General features: G+C 45.5%; 1 protein-coding gene across 1 annotated transcript in view; it reads right to left on the reverse strand.

Annotated features, from left to right (window-relative positions):
* The window catches only part of LOC124721953 (thrombospondin type-1 domain-containing protein 7A-like), a 1,225,854-nt gene that overhangs the window by 195,817 nt on the left and 1,010,632 nt on the right, over positions 1-19,405 (reverse strand). The window contains exon 19 of the mRNA XM_047247119.1: positions 18,376-18,486. Coding sequence (XP_047103075.1) covers positions 18,376-18,486 — 111 coding nt within the window. The remainder of the gene's footprint in view (positions 1-18,375; positions 18,487-19,405) is intronic.

The raw sequence follows: 19,405 nt of genomic DNA on the forward strand, positions 1-19,405 counted from the left end.
AGCGCCTAAGAAACTGTTATAGGGATGCGTATTCAAATACAGAGATACGTAAACAGGCAGAATACGGCGCTCCGGTCGGCAACGCCTATGCAGGGTGTTACAAAAAGGTACGACCAAACTTTCAGGAAACATTCCTCACACACAAAGAAAGAAATTATGTTGTGTGGACATGTGTCCGGAAACGCTTACTTTGCATGTTAGAGCTCATTTTATTACTTCTCTTCAAATCACATTTGTCATGGAATTGAAACACACAGCAACAGAACGTACCAGCGTGACTGCAAACACTTTGTTGCAGGAAATGTTCAAAATGTCCTCCGTTAGCGAGGATACATGCATACACCCTCCGTCGAATGGAATCCCTGATGTGCTGATGCAACCCTGGAGAATGGCGTATTGTATCACAGCCGTCCACAGTACGAGCACGAAGAGTCTCTACATTTGGTACCGGGATTGCGTAGACAAGAGCTTTCAAATGCCCCCATAAATGAAAGTCAAGAGGGTTGAGGTCAGGAGAGTGTGGAGGCCATGGAATTGGTCCGCCTCTACCAATCCATCGGTCACCGAATCTGTTGTTGAGAAGCGTAGGAACACTTCGACTGAAATGTGCAGGAGCTCCATCGTGCATGAACCACATGTTGTGTCGTACTTGTAAAGACACATGTTCTGGCAGCACAGGTAGAGTATCCCGTATGAAATCATGATAACGTGCTCCATTGAGCAGTACATACTGACGAAACTAAAATGAACTCTAACGTGGAAATTAAGCGTTTCCGGACACATGTCCACATAACATCTTTTCTTTATTTGTGTGTGAGGAATATTTCCTGAAAGTTTGGCCGTACCTTTTTGTAACACCCTGTATAGGAGGCACTGGAAGCCATGTGTCTGGCGCAGTTATTAGATCGGTTACTGCTGCTACAATGGCAAGTTATCAAGATTTAAGTGAATCTGAACGTGGTCTTATAGTCGGCGCACGAACGATGGGACACAGAATTTCCGAAGTAGCGATGAATTGGGGATTTTCCCATAAGACCATTTCACGAGTGTATCATGAATATCAGGAATCCGGTAAAATATCAAATCTCCGAGATCGCTGCGGCCGGAAAAAGATACTGCAAGAAGGCGTGACCAATGACGACTAAAGAGAATCGTTCAATGTGACAGAAGTGCAACCCTTCCGCAAATTGCTCCGGATTTCAGTGTTGGGCCTTCAACTAGTATCAGCATTCGAACCATTCAACGAAACATTATCGATATGGGCTTTCGGAGCCGAAGGCCTACTCCTGTATCTTTGATGACTGCATGACACAAAGCTTTTCGTCTCGCCTGGGTCCGTCAACACTGACATTGGACTGTTGATGACGGGAAACATGTTACCTGGTCGGACGAGTCTCGTTTCAAATTGTATCGAGCGGATGGACGTGTACGGGTTTGGACACAACCTCATGAATTCATGGATCCTTCATGTCAACAGGGGACTGTTCAAGATGGTGGAGATTATGTAATGGTCTTTGCTGCGTGCAGTTGGTGTGATATGGGACCTCTGATACGTCTAGGAACGACTCTGACAAGTGACACGTACGTAAGCATCCTGTCTGATCACCTGCATCCGTTCATGTCCATTGTCCATTCCGACGGACTTGGGCATTTCCAGCAGGACAGCGCGACACTCCATATGCTCAGAATTGCTACAGAGTGGCCCCAGGAACGCTCTTCTGAGTTTAAACAGTTCCGCTGGCCATCAAACTCCCCAGACGTGAACATTATTGAGCATATCTGGGATGCCTTGCAACGTACTGCTCAGAAGAGATCTCGACTCGCTCGTAGTGTTACGGATTTACGGACAGCCCTGCAGGATTCACGGTGCCAGTTCCCTCCAGCACTACTTCAGACATTAGTCGATTCCATGCCACGCGGTGTTGCGGCACTTTTGCATGCTCGCGGGGGTCCTATACGACATTAGGCAGGTGTACCAGTTTCTTTGGCTCTTCAGTGTATTAGACTGTAAGAAACGCGTAGCAGCACTGCTTGAAGGATAGTAGCAATAGCATATTCCTTGTTCTGCTGTAGTTCTTCCAAAGTGTAAAGTTTATTTGAGTACTCTTGACCTTTCAATTTTCCCTACATGTAAAAGCCACAGGGAGAGAGGTCAGGCGATCAAGTAGGCCAAGAGACTCCATTGACTCTGCTGATTGCCCTCTCCTCACCGAACACGTCATGCACACTTGGCATGGTTGTTAATGCGGCGTGTGCAGTTGTGCCATCTTACTGAAGAAACCCATACAGTCGTTCATCAAAAAAATAGTTCAAATTGCTCTAAGCACTATGGGACTTAACATCTGAGGTCATAAGTCCCCTAGACTTAGAAGTATTTAAACCTAACTAACCTAAGGACATCACACACATCCATGCCCGGGGCAGGATTCGAACCTGCGACCGCAGCAGCAGCGCGGTTCCGTACTGAAGCGCCTAGAACCTCTCGGCCACAGCGGCCGGCAGTCGTTCATCTTCTGTGAACTGGCCCACATATAGATTAAACAGTTTCTGGATATACCAGCTAGTATTAAAAATCTTGTGAAAGACTCGCGTTACGATGCGGACACCAGACATTGCGCACCATACATCAATCTTGAGATTATGAAATGGCTCTTCAAAGAACTGATAGAGATTTTTTGATGCATAATGGGGCATATTCTGTGAGTTCACATACCCTGACCCACAGAACCAGGCTACATCTGAAGAAATGAAAAACTGAGTATCCAAAAATTTTGATTTCACTTCACTCGGAAAACACTGGCAGAACTCAACACGCGAAGGTTCGTCTGGACGCTTTTTTGCGCAAGAGTAAATCTATGAGGGATACTGATGTTTCATGCTTCGGCACGTCAACCTCTTTAATTCTAACATGCAGAGACAAACAACGTTGGGGAATCGTCGGATTTTGCCCCAGGCTTTCCTTCACTCGAGCAACGATTTCTGATTTTCGATCTCTTTTCGGATTGTTACGCTTCTTATTTGCTTTAAAGCTCGTTTCGCGCCATCTTGTCACTAATTTTTGCATTGCAGAGTGTGCTGGAGATTTGCCTAAAGCACTTCCAGTCTTAAGGTCTAGCGCAAACACTTCCACACACGTTTCCCATGATCTGTGCTTCGTCTAACACTAGACAGTGAACACGCGCTGTTTTGTCGCGAGCACCATTTTGTGTTGCATTCAACTGGTCACTAAACACGGCTGCTCCACTCACCCACTCAAACGTAATGACACTGCGAAGAATTCGGTGCGGAACGTGTGGCAGATACGCGTGGGCAAATATGTGACAGCAATCGACTGGTGCATCGAAATCATAGTTTCCAGCATTCTCTGTAACAGGCTCTTCTCTTGTTCATTAACAAAGATCAGTTCCATGCCAGTCTTATAGGTATTTTCCGGACCACTTACATTTTTCTCACATGTATTAGCAAGAACAGTTAAGGGATGATCAAAAAGTTTCCGTTCGAAGTTCACATATTCTAGAATCGGTATGCCGTTCAGGCAAATTTTCCGTGACCGTTGACGCTATCATACCACCGACGCACCAAGTTGAAGATACGCGTTTGGTAAAACACCGTGTCCTGCTCCGTCAAGAGCCTGCTGCACATCCGCGTCCAACGGGAATCATCGGCCATTCAAAGCCTTTTTTTAAGGGACCGAAGGCGTGATAATCACATGTGGAGAGATTAAGACTATGCATTGAGTTGACAAATGTGATGGGGTAGCGATATGCTCTTATACAGTTGGCGGTAGTATATCATGCACCAGGTATTAAAGGGCAGTGCATTGGAGGAGTTGTCATTTTTACTCAGGTGATTAATGTGAAAAGGTTTCCGACGTGATTGTGGCCGCGCTACGGAAATCAACAGACTTTGAGCGCGAAACATTCCGTTTCGAAATCGTCAGGGAATTCAGTATTCCGAGATCCCAAGCGTCAAGAGTGTGCCTAGAATACCAGATTTCAGGCGTTACCTCTCACCTCGGACAATGCAGTGGCCGGCGGCCTTCATTTAACGACCGAAAGCAGCAGTGTTTGCGTAGAGTTGTCAGTGCTAACAGACAAGCAACACTGCGTGAAATAACCGGATAAATCAATGTCGGACGTACGACGAACGTGTCCGTTAGAACAGTGCGGTAAAATTTGGCGTTAATGGACAATGGCAGTAGACGACCGGCGCGAGTACCTTTGTTAACAACACGACATCGCCTGCAGCTCCTCTCTTTGGCTCATGAACATAACGGTTGGACCACAGGCGACTGTAAAACCGTGGCCCGATCAGTTGGGTCCTAATTTCAATTGGTCAGATCTGATAGTAGGTTTCAAGTGTGGCGCAGACCCCACGAAGTCATTGACCCAAGTTGTCAACGAGGTACTGCGCAAACTGGTGGTGGCACCATAATCGTGTGGACTGTGTTTAAATGGAACGGACTGGGTCTTCTGATCCAGCTGGACCGATCACTGGCTGGGAATGGGCTATGTTCGGCCACTTGGAGGCCATTTGTAGAGCATTCATGGACTTTATGTTCTAAAACAACGATTAGATATCTGTGGATGACAATTCGATATGTTACCGAGGCAAAAGTCTTTGCGACTTTGTTGAAGAACATTCTGGACTATTCGAACGAATGATTTGGCGACCCATATCGCCCGATAAGAATCCCATCGAAAATTTATGGGACATACTCGAGAGGTCAGTCCGTGCACAAAATTCTGTACGGGCAACACTTTGGTAATTATGGACTACCAGAGAGGCAGAATGGTTCAATATTTCTGCAAGGGACTAGTTGAGACCATGCCACGTGAAGATGCTGCACTACCCTGGGCCAAAGGAGATCCGACACGATATTAGGAGCTTTCCCATGGCATTTGACACCCCAGTGGAAGGCGTGTGCTCGACTGTTCCCCACCTGAGTCGTCGAAACTTCTGCGTTACGATATTTGCGATATGGGGATGTTCGCTGTCATGAAACAGCAGAGTTCCTTGGCTCACTATTCTACAACGGGGGTTTTCAACAGACATGCTGGCCCATACACATTCTTATTCTTTCGATGGATGTCTATCGATGTTTGTACTTCGACAGCCAAAGAAAGAATAACAACACGTTGGTCCTGTTTGAACGCATTTGGTCATAACGTCGCCATAGTTTACGTTTCCCCATTTACAGCACGCACGTCGGAAAGACATGAAAGCCACACTAATCCTCTGTCTTACATGTCGTTGCTTATGTACACCCATCGCAGTTCGGCTACGTTGCATATAAGCTGCAACAACGCCCTCAAACGGAAACTTTTTTATCATCCGTTATACAACCTTGTGGTATTCTTTACGATTATGTTTTGCATCAAAACTTTCATTTACCCTTCACAAATGTGTAGTGTGTCCTCCAAGGGATGCACTTCAAACAGCCAGACGATAGTCAAGCTCATCCTATATTTTTCCAGCAAACCTGGAGTTACTGCATTCACTGCTGTTGATATGGGGCGTCTAAGTTCGCACAAAGTTATTAGGGAGATGACGCATGTAGACAGAATCTTCACAAACCACCACTAGCACAAAAATGTCTCGTACTGTGAGTTCCATCTACCTTGGAGGCCAGTGATGCAATTTGAGATCCGGTTATGCTCTTAAGCGGTATGAGGTATCGTAACGTGTTCTAGACGAAAATCACATCGTGCAAATATAACTGAACTGCACCTCTTGAAACGGAGAACATACAACACCTTTGGTTGCTGCTTTCAATTTGATTCGCGTTGGGTAATGGACGAGCGAGCGAGCTAGATAGCTCATAAAGATCCCTATCGGCAACATCATTAACTAGAAACGTTAAACTGGCGCCAATGTAAACTTTCAGTTTCGATGCGTGAGTTGAAATTCAGTTTAAATTTCTATCTTCATTCATGTAGATGGTACAACCTGGTGAAATTTGATTAACTTTTTGAAAAACCCTGTATATATGTTTCGTAGTGACAGTGCTTCTATCAGTCATTTGATGTTACTGCAACAGGCAATGTGCCATATTTTCTTCATGTAATGAACAAGAAAATACATGGAATTGTAAGAGTATGTTGGTCATTTATTGTGCACTGCCTGACAAAAAAAGTGAAGCGTCCAGAAGGGGATAAGGAAACGAAATGAAACTTCGAGGGCTGAGATGGTATGCGGTGTTATTTCAGTGATTACAAAGTTGAGTCAAATTCACAAAGAACTTTGCAGTATGAGCAAAATTATTAGTTTAACGTTCCACCCTCTCTGGTCTGCATACATGCACTGATTCAGTTGGAAAGGGTGTCATAAAGCCGTCGTATCGTCTCCTGAATCAACCTGGCCCACACATGTTGTAAATGGTCCTTAATTTCCTGAATACTAGCTCTGAAACAGAGTTAACGTCAAACTTGGTCCCACACATGCTCTAATGGGGCGATATCTGAGGATCTTGCTGACCAAGGGAGTACCTCAACATTACGCAGACAGTTCATAGAGGCAGGTGCCATGTGTGGACAACCATTGTCCTGTCGAAAAATAGCATCACGATACTGTCACATGAAAGGTAACACATGAGGACACAGGATGTCTGTGACGTACGATGTGCTGTCAGTTCTCCCGCAGTCACTACCAACCGTGACCTGAAGTCATAATCTACGGCTCCTCACGCCATGACACGAGCTTCCCAGTCGCGGCACCATTACAAATGTAACCGTTCTTTTTGTGGTATTAGCGGCAGCCTAGGCATGGGACGGTAATTTCCTAATCTGGCTGCAGCTTGTCACAGAATGTTGCAGGGGCTTTATAACTTGTTGTCGGATGGCAGGCGCCGATGTGAGGCGTTTATAATGTGCTCGTGCACAATACAGAGATTCTGTCTTGTGGTGGTCAGACGTGGTAGACTGGAACCTTGACGGCGTTTATAGGCGTGTCTGTCATTTTTGCCTTCGACGGTGCCAACCCGCTATGCATCTGTACTTAGCAGGTAATCGCCAGCCCAACCTCTGCGTTCAGGCTGGTTCCCACGGTATCCGGCAGCCTCCAGAGTACCTCCCGGTAGCCAGCCATAGGGCGCAGAAGATAGCAACAGGGGTCGCTCTAGATGTGAGACCTCTTGCTGCATCCGCTGTAGCTTCGATAGCCAACAGGAAAACTGTAACCTTCCGGTGCACGAGTATTTCTGTCCACGCAGAACCGGGTAGAGCCAGTTCCGTCTTCATCATACAGCGACTGATGTACCATCACCGTCTGGACACAGCCTCGGATCGGATATCGCCTTCGCCACCTTGACGGCAGCGCTCCCGCTACCTGCGCTCCGAGCCTTGGTGTTCCGCGCCGCGGACAAGTTATGCTGCTCATGAGACAGAACTCTGAATATGTACTTTGTTTTGAAGATACGCTTTTCATTGTTCGAGAGAAAATAACCTACTCTCTCAATAATCTATTCTCGTTTCGTTGAAGAAGGATTGTTTGTGACGAACTTTTCCTTCACATAACTAAGAAGAATTGTTGGAGAACGTTTATTTTCGTTTGTTGTAATGCACCAGAAAAAGTAGACTCTTTGTGTTTGAAGTTAACTTGTTCAAATAAACATTGATTAATTACATCTCCACACGAGCTTATGGGATATTCCGAGTGAGGGATACTTCAGTTGGTGACGAGATATTTCAAAAACTTTCACGCGACTCTTCTAGGTACTGCTTTAGTGTCATTTTTTCGTCATGGCATCTGCCGACGAGCCGGTAGACATTACTCACCCCGTCATCCATCTGCTGCAGCACATACAGCGCACCAGCAAACTGCTTCTGTAAAGGCTCGCGTCGCTCCCGCAGTCAGCAGCGGCATTTGCGGGACGCCTGGACCAGATTCACTCTTCAGTCCTCAACTTCTGGTCACCGCCACCGCTGTTCCCTGAGTTCGACCGCAACGTAGAACCCTGGTCCTGTTACATAGTGAGGATAGAGCAACATTTCCTCGTTCACTTAATAACAGATGATACACAGCAGTGTGCCTATCTCCTGGCAAATGCCGGCCACTCTATCAGTTGATCCAGAGCCTGACCTGGACTTTCTTTCCAATACAGTGATGAAATCCAGTCTTTTGGATTCTTTTGGCTCTCATTTCATGTGGCAGCCGCGTACTACAAGCATATTCTTTCTCACAAACTGTCCAATGAGCGTTATCGAAAGCGGATCACTCATCTGCAGGGACTATCACGTAACTGTCGCTTCCAGTGTACAAACTCTCAGAGCAGACATACCTGTGCCTCTTCACTGGTGCGGAGAATGGTGCTAGTACATTTCCCTGACGAGGGTCTCCGCCACGATCTTCGAAAACTAGAAGATCCTTCCCTAGAGTCCTGCCAACCATCATTTGGGCAATTGAGCAATCCCTGCACTCGTCCGCGACTCTGCAGAATCCAGCGTTGGTGTTCACCTCCCACCCCTCTTGAGGGGAACACGCCTTCCCTTACATGTCCTCTGGGAAGGTCAACATGGTGGGTATACCTGTACTAGCTGCCACCGTGTGGTCAATGTTTCATTAGCCACCAACGGCTACAGTGTCGCTTCTGGCGTGCGAAGTGTACAGCATGCGGAAAACTGGGCCACAAGGTTCAAGCGTGCTGCTCCTCCCACGACATGTCAGTCGGCTGGACAGCCCCAGACGACCCCGAATACGATGTTCCCGGTGGGTAGGTCGCAAGTCCATGTCTCATCTGGTGTTGATGGATGGTGTCCCAGTTTAACTACAAATTGACATGGGCTTGTCTGCCACTGTCATTGACTGTCAGATGTATCAAGCAATTGGGGCCCCAATTCTCCAACGATTCGACTCCCTGCTCTGTAGTTTCAGTAACAATCTCATTTCTGCCACAGGCACCTTCTCTGCCCACATTCAGTATGGCACCACATCGATCACAGGCCGTGTTCTGGTAGTAAACACTTCTGGAGCTTCCAATCTTCTTGGTCTTGACTTCTTCAAGGCCCTTGGATTAGAAATTCACAATTCCAACCTCCTAGTGAGCCAGGTGGCAGCCAGCTCCTACACTTCGGACTTGTTTGCTAAGTATCCTAATGTATTCTCCGTGCTCTCGTCTGGTGTCTGGGGTTTCGAGGCTCATATAACCTTCCTCCCTACTGCCATTCCTAAGTTCTGTAATTGTTGCATGGTCCTATTTGCCCTCAGGGACAAGCTAAAGTAGGAACTTCAATGTTTGCAAGACGACGGCATCCTTACACCTGTTGGGTTACCCCACGGTTATCACTGAAAAACCCAACACGGCCCAACGGTTTTGTGGAGATTTTAGAGCAAGAGTGAATGCTCAGTTTGTCATTGACTCCTACCCATTCCAAAAATGGTAGAGATCTTGACCAAAATAGGCAGGGGCAAAATGTTCGCCAAAGTTGACCTTTGTGACACATAACCTCAGGCTCTTTTAGATGCAGCCTGCTGAGAAGTGTTGATGGCATATAAACCGTTTGGCCTGTTCTAATATAGTCAGCTTCCGTATGGTGTTGCAATTGCACTGGCAATATTTCAGCGATACCTTGAAAACGTTCTGTGCAAGGTTCCAGGAACTGCTAACAACCTGGACGACGTATTAGTGACTGGTACATCTGCTGTCGTCCTAGCACATAATCTTGACATCTTGTTCCCAGTATCTGATCGTGGAGGGCTCCAATGTAACAAAGACAAGTCTGACTTTCTTGTGCCACAAGTGGAATATCTTGGACATGTGCTCAGTGCTTCAGGTATTCATCCTATTCTTCAAGACATGAAAGCTATCCAAAAATTGTTAGTTCCTCAGGATATATCCCAACTGAAGTCGGTGTTGGGGCATCTGACGTACTACCAGCATTTTATCCCACATTTGGCTGTCATCGCTGAGTCTTTACATCACCTGCTTTGCAAGAATGTTCAGTGACAGTGGCCCCTGCAATATGGCAGGGCGTTCTGGGCTCTGAAACAGTCTCTCCTCCAGGCCATGTGCTTGATGACGTATGTTTCCTCCCAACCCTTCATTCTGACCACAAAAGCACCCAGCTATGGAGTAGAGGCGGCAGTTACTCATGTGGTCAATGGTGTGGAACACCCGATTGCATTCGTGTCAGAGACTCTCAATACAGCCCAACATAATTATAGTCAAATCTAAAAGGAAGATTTAGCTATCATCTTCAGCATCAAGAAACTTTGTGACTATGTCTACGGCTGGGCATTCACTCACCTCATGGATGTTAAGCCCTCGCTGTGTCTCCTCAAGTCTTCAGCTCTAATCCCTACCAACACAGCGTGCCACCTGCAACAATGAGCTCTCTTTCTTTCCAGTTACACTTACGAGATCAAGTTTCAGCAACCATGCACGATGCTAAACTGCATCTTCTTTCCAGGTTACTAGTGCGGTAAGATCCGATGTTTGATGCAAAGCCTGAAGTGCACTTTCACCTGGACTCTGCTGCCATCCCACAGCTTGACTCTACGTGGACCTCCTCCAATGGCGCATGGCTAGCGACCCCATCCTACATGATGTGTTGCGGCATGTCCAGTCAGGCTGGAAAACTAAACACATGACCTTCGTATACTTGGATATACAGGCATTCTAGGCACATCGACAGGAGCTTTACTCATGGGACAGCATTGTTCTGGTACTGGGTGGCAATGGTTGCACTCGGATGGTCATTCTTGGGGCCCTCCACAACTGCATTCTCCACTTGCTACATGAGGGCCATTGGGGGGACCATCCTCATGAAGTGACAGGTCACACAACATGTCCACTGGTGGGGCATGGATGCCGCCATCACAGACCTCGTTACAGCCTGACCTACAAGTCATAGCACGCAAGCCCCTGCAATGCACCGATACTTTGGTTCGCCAAAAACATTCACCCCCTAGTCTCCCCTCCACACTGACTTTGTCAGACCCTTTGCTGGACTTCATGGCTCATCACAATGGATGCTGGCACGGGGTTTCCGTTTGTCTTCCATCTGACATCTACCTATGCTACTCAGACCGTTACGGCTCTGACACAGATTTTTGCCCTGGAAGTACTCCCAGAAACCATTGTAACCGACCATGGCCCACAATTTACATCCTCTGATTTTTCGTCCTTTTGTGCCTCCAATGGTATTTCTTTGAACGATACTGTCTCTTTTGACCCCAATTCAAATAGTGTGCCCACACATTTTGATCAGACTTTTAAAACTCAAGTGTCCAAACTCTGACGTCACCATTCCTTGGATGTTGTGCTCAGTCGCCCACAAGGTGGGTCTTGACCTGTGGAGACGCTGCATGGCTGACATCTTCAATCTTCGGACCATCCTTCACCCTCAGGACAAACCCCACCTTGTCGATACAGGTTCACACTCCACGACTCTGCCTGAGATATGAATCTTGTCTGTAGAGAGCCCTGGTGGCTTCCCACTACAATCTCCTGTCTACGTGGCAGTGCCATGCTCCTGGTTACTCTCCCAGACGGCACACGATGCCACAAGAAACTCAAAAGATATGCCCCCGGCATGGTTCCTTTCTTCGACCAGAGCCTCTTATACCATTCTCTGTTCCAGGTACACTGGACATGGTGGGGTCTCCTGCGGACACCAAGGACCTAAGGACCTCACATTGCCAGCATCACCTCCAGTCATTCCCACGTATGCGAGCCTCGGACGTCTACATCTCGGCCCAACGACGACCACAGAGACAGCGACGTCATCGACGACTCTGTACTTAAGGGTTATCCTTAGCTTAAATCCTGCGTTGAGGCTGGTTTACGCAATATCTGGCTCAATCTCCAGAGGGCCTCCAGGTAACCAGCCAGAGGGTGCAGAAAGATAGCAACAGGGGTAGCTCTAAACAGGCAACTCTTGCTGCATACGCCGTAATTCGATAGTCTATAGGAAAATTGTAATCTTCCGCCACATGGGTACTTCTGCCCTCGTGGAGCCGTCAAGAGCCAGTTCCGTCTTCGGCAGCCAGCGACTGATGTTACCATCACCGTTTGGACACCGCCTTGGGTCGGATGTCGCCTTCGTCACACGGACGGCTGCGCTCCCGCGGCCTGTGTTCCGAGCCTTGATGTTCTGCGCCAAGAACAAGTAGTGCTGCTCGTGAGATAGAGCTCTAAATACGTACTTTGTCTTGAAGACAGACTTTTCATTTCGTTTCGTTTCATTGAAGAAGGATTGTTTGGGACGAACTTTTCCTTCACATAACTAAGAAGAATTACTGGAGAACGTTTATTTTCTTTTGTTGTACTGCATCAGAAACAGTAGACTGTTTGTTTATTTGAACAAGTAAACTTCGAACATAAAGTTTTATTACATCTTCTTGTGACCTTGTGCAAGTATTCTGAGTGAGGACTTTTTCAAGTACGCTTGCCCTCACATTCCCAAGGAGTCAAACGTCAGACAACTGTAACATCTGACTGGGCCACAAATCTGGATATTGCACGATTGGACCTGTCTGCGCAATGCAGACCCACAATGAGGCTCCTTTCAAACTCTGTCAAGTGCTGATAACGCTGTCTCATACGTGTACGTGGCATCTCTATGTCGTTCGCAGTGATCAGACGACATCTAACGCTGGTCAGAACCTTCATATACCCCACCAGGCATGGTAACAGCATTAAACACCAACAATACCAATGCACTATGGTGACTGTTCTACCTGTCACAGAGAATTGCTGCCCTAATGATTTACATTCCCGCCAACTGTGAGTACGTGTACGACAAAACATCGACATCCGACCACGTCTGCTGGATGCTTCCCTGTTTTGTCAGGCAGTGCATGTCGCATTTTCTAATCCCAGAGGAAAGGCTGCCGACAACACACTCGCTTCATGCTGCGTGTAATTTTTGAATAACATTGTTTGTTTGTTCAGGGCTTTACACAGGATTTATGCTAGCGTAACAGTTGATTCACGACGGTCTTGAGGACCAAGTGCAAAGGCACGAATATGTAAATGTGAACAACCAACCACTTAGAGAAAACCTACAGTCATGGACATGTAAATTTATACATTCACAAGGGGAGATCACCATCAAACAGTTCAGCAAAATTCGTTACTCGAACTGGGATTTTCAATTTGATTGTTGCATGTTGCTATGACCTGTACTTTTGAGATTCGTACAGGCTGTAGATCTACGAATAACATATACAGACTGGGATCATATGAGGACATCATAATAATCAAGGGATGTCTGAATGACGCCACAGCCAAGTCAGACAGAGAGCGGAAAAACTTGAGAGTAGGAAATGCAGCCATTGGCCGAAGCATCTGATCTTAGAGATCCAGAATTGTGACGAGTATCACCTTGTATATTTGTGTGTCAGTCAGAATATAGGTCTGTGGCTGAATATGGAACAGACGACATAACGCTTCCAAAACGTTTTCAGCTGACAATAGGCCGCAGGTCGAGAAATATATCGACACTTCGTTGCGTATTTTAGATAGCAAGAACTATGGCCTTAAGTTCATTATCATGCTGAACAAGGGCACTGGGCACAGAAATCTTAGGAAATCGATGTGAAGTATGTCCTTGAGCAGCTAATGTTACGGGTATGTTAGTAACACGACAGATGATGGAGAGTCGTGCTTAATCCCTATCCCTTCCATCTTTACACAATATGGATTCTAGCTGGCACGATAACTGTGTGTAGGGAGTTAAAAAGAATGGGATACAACGGTCCAGCAGCTCCTCATAAGCCACACGTTTCTGCATGCACTCCGTGTTAATCGACGCAGCTGGACAGTGGACGACTGGAAACGAATGATTTAGAGTGGTGAATCACTCTGTACCCTGTGGAAATCTGATCGAAGGACTTGGGCTGGGCAAATACCTGGAGATCGTTACGTGCTATCATGCGTAGTGCGGAGGAGGTAGCGTTGGCATAGGAGTGTCGTACCGCGATTCGGCGTCCACGTTAAACTACAGTATCATCTATGATTGGTGGGTAAGACAGTTCGCGGTCGGAGGGAGGCAATCGCATACCAACTGCACTAGGACCATACTCAGCGAAGCACTGTCTTGTTCAAACCAGCCTATGGACTGTGGACAGATTTTTCCTCCAGAAAGGTGGTGTTTCGGTGATTAGGACGTGGTCCCCTTACTGCTCTTAAGAAAACGCTAAATGTGGAAGGATATGAAGACATTTTACAGCATTGTGTACTGTGTACAGTAGAGGAAAAGTTTGGAGATGTATCAGCATGACAGTGCAACCTGTCATAAAGCAGCATCTGTAAGGCAATGATCTGTGGACAATAACAGTCCTGCAGTCCTGAAATGGATTGACCTCCTCAGAGTCCTGACGTCAACCCATTGGAACATCTCTGGGATGAGTTAGAACGTCGACTTCGCTCCAGACCCCAAACATACGACAACACTATTATGGTTTGTGGATAGCATCTCATAACACTAAAAAGCAATGAGGACTCCAATGACGTCAATAAGTGCCGCCTATGTAAGAAATATAACTCACCATCGAGGAGGATAACAGCGAGGGATTTCTAGCAAAAAGTGAGCAGGAAGTACCATAAAAAAGAGCAAGCAACACAGACCGAAGTAGAGCATCGTGCACCTACGAAAAGGCAGGAAAAGAAGTTTCTGGCGAAATTTCAGATGTATGTGGTGTAACAGAGACGTAAGATGGTAGGCGGATGTAGGGATGATATATGATAATAGCGACCAGAATTTGGTGACACAAACTGGGCAGTTGTACGTAGAATGCGACAGCACACATCCTGAGGATTACAATGTGCTGTTACAGAAGTAAAAGAAGATTCGCCAATGCAGGACATGAATCTATAACAAACACAGAATACACTCAGAGCCAGTTCGTACAGGAAACGAACACTTACTACAAAGAAGGAAACAACAAAACACCAGAACAGATCCGCTACAGATTTATGAAAGCAAAGAGGACGTTATGCAACTCATTAGACTGGAAGAGCCGATGAAGCTTACTACATCTCTAAGACGTCAAGTAAGGTATAAACATCCAGAAGGGAAGTATATTACTTTTCCTGTACTTGTTTTTGGAGATAGAATCTATCTCAGAGTGAACAATCTGCCAACAAAAGTGGGAAAACTAGAGAGGTTTTTGAAGCAGGTTTCTGCTAAAGGAAATGAATCATTCCCCTTAGATACGTTGTACAAGCACTTTGTAATGACGCATGGTCTTGTACCATGGGATTACAGACGAGTAGGACAAGACTTTCGAATATATACCTAATGGAGATAAAGATAGGACAGCTTAATGTCATGAGAAGTGTCAGCGTATTGCATGATGCTACAAGAGTCGCAGAGGAGTTGCAGTTAGATGCATTGTGCCTCCAAGAACCGTATACGAAGTTACTAAAGATGCCCAGTTTGCCAATAACTGCCCAGAGAGTCACACAAGGGCAAAATCCTATAGCAGCAATAATAATACGTAAAAAGGCCATTACAGGTACAAAAATATCACAGTACTGCTCAGAACACGTAATCTATGTGGAAAATTTAACCGGAAGGAAGAGTTGCAACCTGATTTCCATGTATTTTCAGTTTAGTGTTGATATCGACGAGTATCTGCTAACACTAAAGGATGTTACTCACCTAGGACGAACTAAGTTCTTGTTGTACCCCATTGATGCAAATGCGAAGTTAGTATTGTAGCATAGCCGCCTGACTGATGACCTTGAAAGACAACTAGAAGAACTCAACCTATAGGTACTGAATCCACATCGCAATGCCCCAACCTACGAAGGGAGGGTCAGAACAATGTTAAATATTGGCGTCACTTCAGGAAATACGGCAGCGGCGCTCCGTACGAAAGGCTGGAAGATTGAGAGTGGAATGACATCAAGTGACCATATCATACACTATACCATAGCTGCAAGGGAAATCCAAGACATTTCAGAAAACGTGCTCATAAGACCCAAATACAACATGAGGACGTTAACTGAGAACAACTAAGAAGGGTGTTTCAGCTTCCGGGGTGTCCATCACTGGGTGATAACGTAGTTGTTAAAGCGCAACATCTGACAGTGGCTATTCATAGAGCAATGGAGTAATTGATACCTGCCAGAAGAGGTCGTTCTACAGGAGTATCTTGCATCTGGAGCGAGGTGATGCATAAATTAAGATGCGAAACAAGAAGATCTAGAAAGCTATCTATACCAGAGCAGCGTGACCCAAGAAGAAAGAGTCCAAAGATTGCGTAGACACAGGTACGTTAAACTACGTTGTAAACAAGAGTTATGCAAAAAAAAAAAAAAAAAAGAAAAAATGGAACGATGGAAGCAAAGGATACGAAAAATGTTATGAGAAGACTATAGAAACAATAACCTTGTGTATTCTTTCTCACAAGAAGAGTGGTTGGTTGGTGTTCCTATGGGACCAAACTGCTGAGGTCATCGGTCACTATGCTTACACACTACTTAAGCTAACTTAAACTAACTTACGCTAAGGACAACACACACACCCATGCCCGAGGGAGGACTCGAACCTCCGACGGGGGAAGCCGTGCGAACTTTGGCAAGGCGCCTCAGACCGCTCGGCTACCCCACGCGGCTCGCACAAGAAGAAATTAAACAAATAATTTTAAGACTAAAAAATAAATCTCCATGACAGATGGGAACCCTGCACTATGTGACCAATCAGATAGTTACTTGCACGAACTGTACAACGAATGTATTACGAAAGGAAAGGTCCCTGCACCGTGGAAAATAGCTGAAGTGGGAATAATTATTAAAGGGCAAGATAAGTATCCAATAATACCCAAATTCTACAGACCAATTTATCTTTTGAATTTTCTCGGCAAGATATTTGAAAAAACTATTATGCAGAAGATAAGAAGACCATAGACTGCAATACGGGATGAACGTTCACCAGTACAGGTTAGAACAGGCAAGTCAACTGCAGACGCAATTAATAAGGCGATTTTGCTACCAACAGATACTCATTCTACGAACTCTCCAACGATGATGATTGTTATTGCTGGAGCTTTCGATAACCTATAGTGGCCGTATTTCTATGTTCACCTTAGGGATTTTGAGTGTCCAAAAGCGGTGTACAATTGCCTGAGAGATTATTGCCACGGGCAACATGCTTCTTTAACATACCCAGGAAAGAAAGTGACGAAGACAAAAGTCTGTCCGCAGAGATCAATGTGCGGCCCAGAGTTTTAGGATTTAATACTGCAGCCCACACTTCAGAAGTTACATGCAACTGTGGCATAAGTGGATGGTAGCATTTGCAGATGACGTACTGTTCGCCGTGAGTAGTGCCTCCAGAATAATTATAGAACATAAATGTAATGCGGCGCTCCACGAACTTGACGGCTGGTGTAGAAGTATCAAACTGTCATTAACGCCTCACAAAACAACGTATCTTATGCTGAAAGGGAAACGAATGTCGCAACATCATATAGAGAAAGCAGGCAGAAAAGGTAAAAATGTGATGAATAAAATTATAACCATTGCAAGCAGGCAATTTCGGCTCCCCATGAAAACTGTCAGAGTATTCCAGCAATCTATATCAGCATCAGTCGTAAGATATGGTGCGAGCGTTTGGGTTCATAGATTGCAGCTAGTGAAGCCAGCCTCATTAGTTAGAAGAGTTCAACGAGGAGTGCTACTAAGATTAACGGGCGCCTATTGCTCTACCACAAATGATGCATTGTTAGTAATTCTAGGAATATGCCCACCAGACTTGGAAATTAGGAAAATGGGAGCCTTTTACTAGTTAAAGAAAGGCCATCAAATGGAGGTACGAAGTGTGCCTGGAACTGAGGCCAGTTCTAAAAAAGCAATAAAAGATTGCGTATTGCAACTGTGGCAAAATGAATGGGACACTTCAGGCACAGGCACGAGAACATACAAATTTCTCCTTAACATCGGGGAGAGATTGAAAAGTAGATTTCTTAAGCCGTCAAGTGGACTGATACATTACGTATGTCTCGTACGCTACGTATCTATACAAAATAAGGAAGCAGACGGATGATAGCTGCACCTGCGGCAGTGTGGGCATAACAGAACACACATTGTGGGACTGCGTGGTGTATGAAGATTCGGCAGGTAACGTAAGTCAGGTATCAAGGATGATGGATCCCAAAGCAGAACTAAGGAGCGAGTCGATCTGGCGCATCTAGGACGATACTGCAGCCTCAGTATACACGAAGGCCGTGGAAGGCTTCACGAGGCATCAGTTAACCATAAGTCAGCATGCTGTCATCCAGGCTGGACAACACAATCTGCAGATGGAGAAAAGATAACTGAGGTCGGCGACCACTGAATGAAATAGTGTCCCAAGAAGCTGCATTGCGTTGGTGCAAGTGATCATGGAATTGTGGACATCAAGACGTAACAGTGATGGGTGGAATTACCTTCTACGAACGATACACCGCTGACGTGCTTCCTGTTCCTCAAGCAATCCAGCAGACAATAGCTCTTGATCTGGGTAGTGTGAGGGCGAATCCAGTAGCAGAAACATGCATCTACAAGTTAAATGCACCAAAATAAATGAACAAGCACAAAACATATTCTGTAGTGCTTATAATAGTATTACTAGTTGGGTAACGGGTTAAGCGTTTTATTGTAGATTTGTAGTAGTAGAAGTACTTGTAGTATTTTACAAATTAAGTATCCAAAAATAGTTAATACATAATTTATTACTGTCTAAGGAAATGTGATTTGTATGGCCTATTTTAGCTTCTCGTATAATAGGCTGTAATTATGAAGAATATATAGATAAATAAATAAATCATTACTTTCTCTGGTTTCAGCTTTTGAGAAAGAACAAGCTGCTATTCCTCCACAGACATTCACACATCTCACTGAACGTGCCCCCAGCAGGCTTCAAGCCATCATGAAAGTGAAGGGTGAAAATCCCTCATTTTAATGTCCACAGATATATATGTCAAGTTTTGATGATACTCGACGTTTACAAAGCTGTAAGAACGACTCGGCACACAAAAACATTGATTTTAAAGTAATACATTCACGAGGAAAACTAACATAGATAGCTGTTGTGTTGGAGAAAGAGTATTGCTGTCGCCAGAGCGAATGATCTAGATCAGCGCGTGAGGTGGTTCACAGTCGTCAGACGTTGTACCGTCTGTCAGCAAGAAATTTGTGCTAAGGATGGGAAAGAGGCACAGTACCAGTGCAGTTGATCATGAATGTCCAATGTGTGTGCTATTCCATTGGCGTATAAAATCATCACCACGAGAATCATTCGCAGTGGGTATTAACGTGTTGATATCAGAGATCGTCGTCGACTATGAAGATTGTACAGCGTGTATGGACGGGCTTCCAGTGTAGCAGATTCCTTGCCATTTCAGCGCTGGACAACATAAACCGGTGAACAGCAGCAGCACCGTCGATCTCCATCTGATCGCAATCTACATCTACGTC

This window comes from Schistocerca piceifrons, chromosome X (genome assembly GCF_021461385.2).
Source record: "Schistocerca piceifrons isolate TAMUIC-IGC-003096 chromosome X, iqSchPice1.1, whole genome shotgun sequence".
Taxonomy (NCBI): domain Eukaryota; kingdom Metazoa; phylum Arthropoda; class Insecta; order Orthoptera; family Acrididae; genus Schistocerca; species Schistocerca piceifrons.